A 9213-nucleotide genomic window follows, 5' to 3' on the forward strand; every position below is an offset into this window, starting at 1 on the left:
TCTGGAAAGATTACAAGGTGGGTATGTGCAGGTTGGAACCATTTTTGTTCTTTCCGTCTTGACAAACTGGAGAGATTGTGCAACTGTACATTCAAAAATCAAACAAAAAAAATCGTCAAAATATACATTGCTGTGCAGTGGATACTGGAACAAGATAAATATGTGTCAAATTATATTTAAAGCATCTACCTTCTTGTCGCCAAACAAACAAGTAACACTCCTGAAAACAAGTCACATTCTGATATCCAGAAAACTGCCTATTCAGAATGTGAATATATACTTCCTCTCTTCAGTTATAAGGCCCTCTGGGTACAAAGTCAAATTAAGGCTAATGCTTAGTTTTAGTCACTTCTGTAGGGCTAATAGTGTAGCACATACACATAACTTTTCATATAAAGTAATACAGTTGAAATTACAATACAGGTGTGACATGCAAGCTAAATCATTGTTTTTCAATTGTAAACTCAAAGCATACTTTTCAAAAGACACATTTTCCTGTCAAAATGTTCAATTATTTTAAAACAGAAAAACAGATACCAATAAATAACTGGGTGCTGAGAGAGCTGATACAGAGCAGGGGTCTCTACCATTTCTTAATCCACACAGCAAATTATTGGTTGCTAATTAATAGAGAGATAAGTGACACTCAGGAATGTGAGATCCCCTAGTAGTGAGGAGTGGTCATAGTTATTTTTTATATTTTTTAACCATAATTCAATCATTGATATTAATTTCTAATTAATGACAATTAAATAGTATACACAAAACTAAATACAAAGTAGCCTATAGCATTTGCGGCCCTCCTGCAGTGTCTCCAGGTACCATTAGGGGCTGTCAAGACCCTGGCTGTAAAAAAAGGTCAGCGATAACATAAGTCACTTGTAACATGACCGCGACAAAGGTCTGCTGGTGTTAAACCCCCATTATAGCCATGTATCCTGTCTAAATGACCTTGAATAGGACCTGGGAGCAAGATACTGAACTCATAGCTGCGTACTCACTGTAATTTGATTCAATTAAATACTACTGTCTGTAAATATAATGTTGAGGAGCCTTAAACAGAAGCTGCCTGTGATAGCTACTGCAATCATGTGACCATGGGTACATGGCAAGTAGCCGAGCTGCAAGAGTCCATTTATCTTTTATCTTGCCTCTGTTATGTTTTTTTTATAAATATTGCCTTTAACCATTTAATGAGCTAATCAGCTAATACCTGTATACGTATATTTGATATATTATCTATATTTTCAACATAGCTAAAGGATCTTTATAAATGTCCACAAATTGTATTTTAGAAAAACTGAGGAGAGGAGAAACAGTTAACCCTTAAGTTACAACTCACACATGTGATCCCCACAGCATCCAAGGAACAGGGTCAGAGTGTATCACCATAACCGTTTTTAGTTGTATTAAAAACTAAAATCCATTGTGTCTTCTCGTAGCCGCCGGCATGGGGACATTGGGTGCCGATCGAGAGGTTCCTGCTTTCCCTCCTCCCTCAGTAAAGTCGTTTCTCGTAACTGCAGTCGGAAAACACGACAACCACCAGTCAATTACGTGTCGCCGAATACCGTTACACAATGTTGGATGGGGATTGAAGAGGGTGGAAGTGTGAGCACAGGATGGATGTACTTACATGGCACAAAAGAATATCTAACATGAGAGCATGAGCAAGAGAGAGAAGAGAGAACACAGTTTGACCGTTTGCTAACTTCAGAAATATTTCACTTCACTTGACAGTGAGAAAGGAAATGGTTATGACATCCAGAAACCACTGAGAAAGATCTAACAGGATACAGTATATAGTAGCTTGAACACACAAAAACATTGAGAGTGGCATAACAGGTTTGATAATCACTGATTTGGTAAAGAAAATATTTTTCAATTTTTTTCTCCCAATGCAGTCATTGCCAATTCCCCCAATTATGTACTGTGGTCTCTGTCGCTGTGGCCTCTGGCCCCAGCCGCGAACATTGCTAATTGTGTTCACTGTCCAAGCCTGAGGCCACATTACCGGGAATCAAACCCGGGTGGTGTGTGAGTGATTTACCTTTACCCCACCCAGACGAAGAGTCAGTACTATCTGTCAGTATCTGTATAGGGATGCAACACAGATACTAACAGACTGCAATGGACCACAACCCACCACCAAAACATACTCAATGTAATTAGACAGTATAGTGACAACACCAATATAACACATACAGACAGGACCCCAAACCACAACAAATATACTGCACATTTCAAAATATAAAAAAAAAGCCCAGAATAGGTTTTCTTTTCTTTCCTTTTTTTCTTTGGGACAATTTCTTTTATATATTAGAACCATACAGTAAATGTGAAAAATGTATTGCTTTGCACAATGGGACTTTAGGTCCCATCCTGATCACGGTTGAAAGGAGCACAAAAAAGGATGTGTATACAGGTCAGGGTGTCAAACAACCTCCACAAGTGTTTATGGGTTTGAAAAGAGTAAAAAGGAAATAAAAACGTACCTCTAGTCAAGTGAACAAATAAAAACGTCCATACAACAGCTATGACACATGACTTTTTGTCACACTCGCTCAAAGGGAGTGTAAGTCTTTTGTTCAAAAGTCATATTCTGATAGTAATCATTGCTATAGACTAGTGTTTGTTCAATAACAGTGATCTCCCCGTCTCTCCAGCTCTTTAATAAACAAAAAAATCATTTTCAGGTGATTTCCAAATAACAGCCAATCATACCCATTTATCAGCTTCAAATTTATGGTGTTCCAGTTCCAATTTTGTCTGCCCATTTCTTTGTGTCATCACTTCCAATTTCACTTGTTTATCGTGTACTTACTTTAGTATGATCAAATGGATAAAATTGGTATCCAGACCTTAACATGTTTCTCTTTACTTAAGAGCTGGAGAGACAGGGAGACCGCTGTTTTTGAACAAACACTCTATGGCAATGATTGTAATCAGAATATAAAGCTCTTTAAAGTCATACTGTGTAACTTTTTCAATTAAACAAAAGTATTTTTTTATATAATCTTTATATTTTTCTAAATAACCATTCCACATAATGTGTTTTTTGACAACTTCTTTAAACACTATTCAACTATTTATTCACAAAGCACCAAAATTACACATGCACCAGAAATGTACTGTTTCTGCTGACTTGTTATTGCTTTCCTATAAATATCCAATTAACCCTGGGCGCTAGGACACCGCAGTATTCCTTTTTCAGCGTTCCTCCCGTATAGACAAAGGCTGTAATGACTGCGGAGCTACAAGGCGAGTCACTAAAACAGACTACTAACTAAAATGAATGTTACACAGAATGACTTTCAAACATTTCACTTCCTTAATGTTGACGTAAATGTTGCCATGTTCTATGAACAGCGAAAAGTGTCGTATTTGCAGAAAACAGAAGCAGAGGGATATTGGGGAGAGAAGGTCATCAGGGGACAACAAAAGGTCAGACTTACGAGTGGAGGCCGTGGACTCCCCCCTCAACCTGTGCAGACATGGTTCTCTTCTCAAACTTCAGCTCTCCAGAGTACATCATGGATCTGGGACAAAGACACTCAATGTCAAGTTGAAGATCATATAAGACACATAGGGCTGCAACTATCCATTATCCTCTTAACGATGATTATATCTATCACTTTTTCGATTAACTGAATAATTGAGAAGCGCATTTTTCTTTTAGTGTTTATATGATATGCATATATTTCAAAATATATAAAGAGCTAAAATATTAATATTATATATTGTTTTGCCATTTTAATATACACACATAACACACACAGCAAATGGCATATATTTCCAACGTCACGTAACACTCACACACATGTGCACCACACTTACCGCAGTATGGATAGACTCTTGGCCCCGATATCCTGACAGCCATGTTGGATACCAGCAATGAGGTAGGGAACAAACTTATGGATGGAGCCTTTGTCCTGTACTGATCCTGACACTCCCTGGGCCACCTTCACCCCATCCCCCTCACTGGTCACACACACACACACACACACACACACACACACACACACACACACACACACACACACACACACACACACACACACACACACACACACACACACACACACACACACACACACACACACACACACCAATCATGTTGAAAGTGGATAATTAGTGACAGTACATTTAGTAGAACTATGACCTCTTTGCTATGGCCTCTGGCTCTGAGCTTCTCTAACCTGAAGTAACGTTTCTGACTGTTGTTGTTTTTCTCCATGGCGTCCAGAGAGCCCATGCCACGGTACTTCTTCAGACGCACACCGTCCGAAAAGAAATATTCCCCTGGGGCTTCGGTGGTTGCCGCAAGCAACGACCCCATCATCACTAAGGACAGAGGTCAACGTCAATGATTGTTAAAAAACAATCTGAAAGGTCATGTGACATGATGACACAGCACTGTGAAATGTATGTTACTTTAATGATGTTACGTTAATGTGTGTCTTACAAGATGAAGATACAAAATCTCTTGAATTTGAATCGTACCTATAATCTCATGTCAAAAAGTGTCAAAAGTAGACATTTCCCTACCTGTGGAGGCTCCAAGGGCCAAAGCCTTAACTACATGTCCAACAGTCTGAATGCCGCCATCAGCGATGACGGGCACCCCGAAACGCCGGGCGTACTCTGCTACTTTATACACTGACGTACCCTGGGGTCGACCACACGCCATGACTGAGAAAATAATGCAGTGTTTTGGCACACACACCAAAAAATTCAATGATACATGAAAAACCCACAGTGGTGAGTTCCAGCCACATCTTGCTTGCTGACCCTACCTTCTTGGGTGATGCAGATGGAGCCACAACCCATGCCCACCCTCAGTGCATCCACACCAGCATCTATCAGGTTCTTAGCCTGAGCAGCTGTCACCACTAGAGGGAGCCAAAGACACACCAATCAGTAGAAGATGGGCGCCAGAGAACGATAACCTGAAAGGGGTTTTACTTTTACAAGACAAATGCAGGAGAGAGAGGAGAGGAGCTTACCGTTTCCCCCCACGACCTGAAGTTCAGGGTATTTCTGTTTTATGTAGTTTATCATGCTTATTTGATACACAGAGTTCCCTTGAGAAGAGTCCTGTGATCCAAGCATCCAGGTGAGAGAGATTGACGAATTCACCAAGAACAAATAAATGAATTAATAAATGAATGAATGACTAATCTAAAATGTTCAGTACTAGTGCAGTAGCTCAAGACTATTACAATTATTATACTTTTTATTATGTTATTTATGACTTGAAGTTCAGAGATTGGGTAGTCAATGTTTTGTCATGTTTGACATTGACTTTGAATGGGCTGTTAGAGACAAGCATCTTACCCACCAAACCATGATTAGGAAAACCTTATTACAATTCTGATCTAATGAAACCTAATGACAAAACACAATTCCCACAGACCACCAAAGAACACTCACCAGGACCACCAAATCCACCCCAGCCTGCATGAGGAGGTCCAACCTGTACTTGTCGTCGTCCCTGGTGCCAATGGCCGCCCCACATAACAGCTGCTTTCTGGAGTCCTTGGAGGCCAGTGGGTAGTCTCTGTTCTTCTTCAGGTCAGTCCTAGCAATGATGGCCACGAGCTCATCGCTGCCGTTCACTATGGGCAACTTACCTGAAAGAAAGACAGTAGGGAGTGTAAATCTGAATGATGAAATGGAGAAGTGAGGTTCTATGTCTCGTCCAAAAGCAGATTTGTGACATAATACTATCAACTAAGTGCCTTCTAGTGTGGGTCAGACTATATTACAAAGAAACATTGTCACATATTTTCACATTTGAAAAACTGACCAATAATAGATGCCCAAAAATTGGGGAGGGGGATTTTTTTAAATATTATTTTTAAGTCTCCTAAAAGTCGAGCTTACTGCATGATTATATCACCAAGTCCTTGTGAATGAATATCATAGCTCATGTTCCTCCACACATTAGGGAGACACTTGGGCTGCTACTTTCTGTCTAACTCAAGATGACGGCCAGATGGTGCATTACTCGTTTTAAACTTAAACAATACCTTACAATATGTATTTTAAAACATTTGAGTGAGAAATATGCAATGCAGTAACTGCCTCTCTCTCTGCCTCGCGCTGCGATGAGACACAAACAGCTCTGACTCACACGGTACCTTTCTTGCTGCGTTGGAGGAGGTCATTGGCCTCTTTCAGCGTGACACCAGCTCGTGCAACGACTAAATCTTCCCTCTTTGTCATTGCCTGGTACAAACAGAAATGAAATCCATTCAAATTAATGTTCCGTGTCTTTATGCTTCAAAATCAATCAAATACAAACACACACAAATAACACACAAACCTCCTCCAGGGGTCTGTCATGGTCCTTCTCAGACAGGAAGTCAATGTCTCTGGAGGTGACAATGCCCACCAGCTTGCTGCCCATCTTGCCTAAAAAAAATAATCTTAGGGTTATATTTCACAGATAGTTATACTATTCTTATAATATATTAAAATACAATCATCCTTAACCTTCAAGTTAAATGCATTATTTCCGTGGACTTATTTTTGGACTTAAAAATCTTTATAATTTTTTTGGATGGCCTTCCTGCCCTGGCATTTGGCCTTTGTGCCCTCCAAAAAATTACAACACCAAGTGGCCTTGCCCCTAAAATGACGAAATTCCAGGCTTGAATGCAATAGATGTACTCTGAGTCTGTTACAAGTAAAAGTCCGGAATTCAACATTTACTTGAGTAAAAGTACTAAAGTATTGGTATAAAAATGTACTTAAAGTACCAAAAGTAAAAGTACTAAAATGTTGATGTCAATGTTAATGTTAGATGTTAATGTCAGTATACTTGCCGGTCTCTGTGATGGGGATCCCTGAGAAACCATGACGCAACTTGGCCTCGAGCACGTCCTTCACTGTGTGATGGGGGCTCATCACCACCGGGTCAGTAATGAAGCCCTGCTCGAATTTCTGACAATACAATCACAAATACTGTGTAGTTAAAATATTGAGTGGACCTCTTCTTATTTATCAGTGCAATCTCCACTGCCTCTCATATTAATTGAATGACTACAGTAATTTCTACAGCATTTGTAATACAAATACTAATACTCCTTGGGGTCACCCAAGGAGTGATACAGCAACTGACACATTTCTAAATAAAGCCATATCTTCCCTAGGGGGTATATGGCTGCTGACCTAACTGCACAGCTAACGTGTCATGACAGACTGAACTGACACAGCGAGCGACCTCTCTTCTGAAGGAATTCGTCATGTCAAAATGGACGAAACTTTGCTGCTTTGGATAGTGTGGTCGAATTTGTGGGTGAGACACTCAAGTTTATTCAGCAAAAATGCAATGTGTGGGGTAATAGTCTATAGCCTATACTGTATATTGAACTTACAGTACTGTTTTGCTGGCACTAAAATACCCTAAACATAAGGATTTCCATTGTGCTGTTGGGTGAATTGATAATAAAAGGAGTGGATGTTATTGTCCAGGGCTGCCTCAGCTCTTACCTTCACCTTGCGCACCTCATTGGCCTGGAATTCAGCTGTGCAGTTATGGTGGATGATTCCAATCCCACCCGTCAGCTGAAATACATAGAAAAACACCGACTGAGGGGTCATATATTGATACGGTCACTTCCATAACTAGGACGAGTTAAATCTTTGTATACTTTGTATACCCTCCACTACACCACTGGGAAAATGAAAAAAAAGTTTATGCTTGTGGGAAAAAGTGTAGTTCAAAGTAAGGAATTGATTGATGCAGCCTTATTTGAGGGATCACATATATAAAATATCTGCGAAAATGCCTTTACACTACGATCCAAAATATATTTGGAAACATTCTTGCTGTATGGGATGTACTACCATTTTAACTTATGCAATTGGAATGATATGTTTTGAATTAGGCTACTCACTGCCATGGCAATGGCCATGGATGACTCTGTGACAGTATCCATAGGAGAGGAGATGAGAGGGGTCTTCAGGCTTATCTTCCGTGTCAACGCAGAGGTTAGATCCTGACAGTGGGGAAACATAAAAACATTGTCATATATAACTCATAAATTAACGCCCTAAATTGTCATTTATGAGTTAATTTTTATTTATTTTTTGTATCAAATAAAAATAAAGTTTAAAGTTTAAAATTTACATTTGGAAATAGTCTATTAACACACAGCACTGGGTCTAATAACAGTGTGACTTCCCTTTGTAATGTGTAGCTAATCCCAAACACATGCCACCACTCAAACCCACTCTTGAAATCAGTGACTTCTACTTACTAACTTACTTACTTACTTACTTGCATCGTGAAAACGTTGAATTTATTTGGCATAGTTTTTATTAGATTTAATAATCAACAAAAAATAAATCTGCAAATTCACACAAATTACAAAGACTACAAATATATTGCCAGGTTTCTGTCAGACACTAACTAGGTATAGTGCTTGGCAACGTGTCGTCACCACGGGGGGGGGCGTGGCATAGTTGCTGCAGACATATTGGTGGGAGTCAATGTTTAGTCAAGCTGTTTATGACCCACCAAGATGTCCGCTGCTACCAAATGACACTTGTTGACACCCCCTTCAGGATTTCTTTGCTACGCACTATAGCAGACCTTCGTTCATAAAGCAACTCAGGTTACATAATAGAGTGGCGTGAATAAGATTTACTGTTACTATGTGGCCGCAAACATACAAGTGGAATATTGTTTCAAAGTAAACACAGAGAACATACATTACATGCTAGTCATAGTGTTACGAAGGCTTTCACATCATCTAGTTTGTTCCTAGTTAGTCCTAGTTGTCATGGTTATTATATCCACGTTATTCGGGCATGACTGGCTTTGGGACTCCATATAACTGACAACTGATAACTGACGCGACATCACTCGACCCTACTCTGAATCCAGACCCATACTCTTTCAGCTTGAGCTACTAGTTGCCCTCCCTGTACCTCTTAACCGCAGGGGTTGATATCTCGGTTAAGTTCTTATTGGACACCACCTGTCTTGCAAGTCCTTCATGTGACAATGTTTACATAGAGTATTACACAGTCACATGACCATGAGTTAAGTGCCACCAGACTATTAACTTCCTAGGATTTGCGATTTTCTTGGAAAGAAGGGCTGTGCAGTGATCTTACTTAATTTGTACTCGCTGGTGCTGTTGCTACTGGTCACAAGGTTCATGTATCGCGTGTACAGTATGCTTCATCAACACCCATTAC

General features: G+C 39.8%; 1 protein-coding gene across 1 annotated transcript in view; it reads right to left on the reverse strand.

The window, feature by feature from the left end:
* Nucleotides 1–1498: 1498 nt before the first annotated feature.
* Nucleotides 1499–9213, reverse strand: part of impdh1a (IMP (inosine 5'-monophosphate) dehydrogenase 1a) — a gene marked incomplete at both ends in the record, with an annotated part of 13203 nt that continues 5488 nt past the window's right edge. The window contains 13 exon segments of the mRNA XM_080437793.1: nucleotides 1499–1520; nucleotides 3456–3539; nucleotides 3838–3981; nucleotides 4200–4344; nucleotides 4549–4770; nucleotides 4773–4892; nucleotides 5007–5097; nucleotides 5434–5633; nucleotides 6144–6231; nucleotides 6329–6417; nucleotides 6831–6948; nucleotides 7498–7572; nucleotides 7905–8006. Coding sequence (XP_080293919.1) covers nucleotides 1499–1520; nucleotides 3456–3539; nucleotides 3838–3981; nucleotides 4200–4344; nucleotides 4549–4770; nucleotides 4773–4892; nucleotides 5007–5097; nucleotides 5434–5633; nucleotides 6144–6231; nucleotides 6329–6417; nucleotides 6831–6948; nucleotides 7498–7572; nucleotides 7905–8006 — 1500 coding nt within the window.

This window comes from Gymnoscopelus braueri (genome assembly GCF_963280865.1).
Source record: "Gymnoscopelus braueri genome assembly, chromosome: 9".
NCBI classification, from domain to species: domain Eukaryota; kingdom Metazoa; phylum Chordata; class Actinopteri; order Myctophiformes; family Myctophidae; genus Gymnoscopelus; species Gymnoscopelus braueri.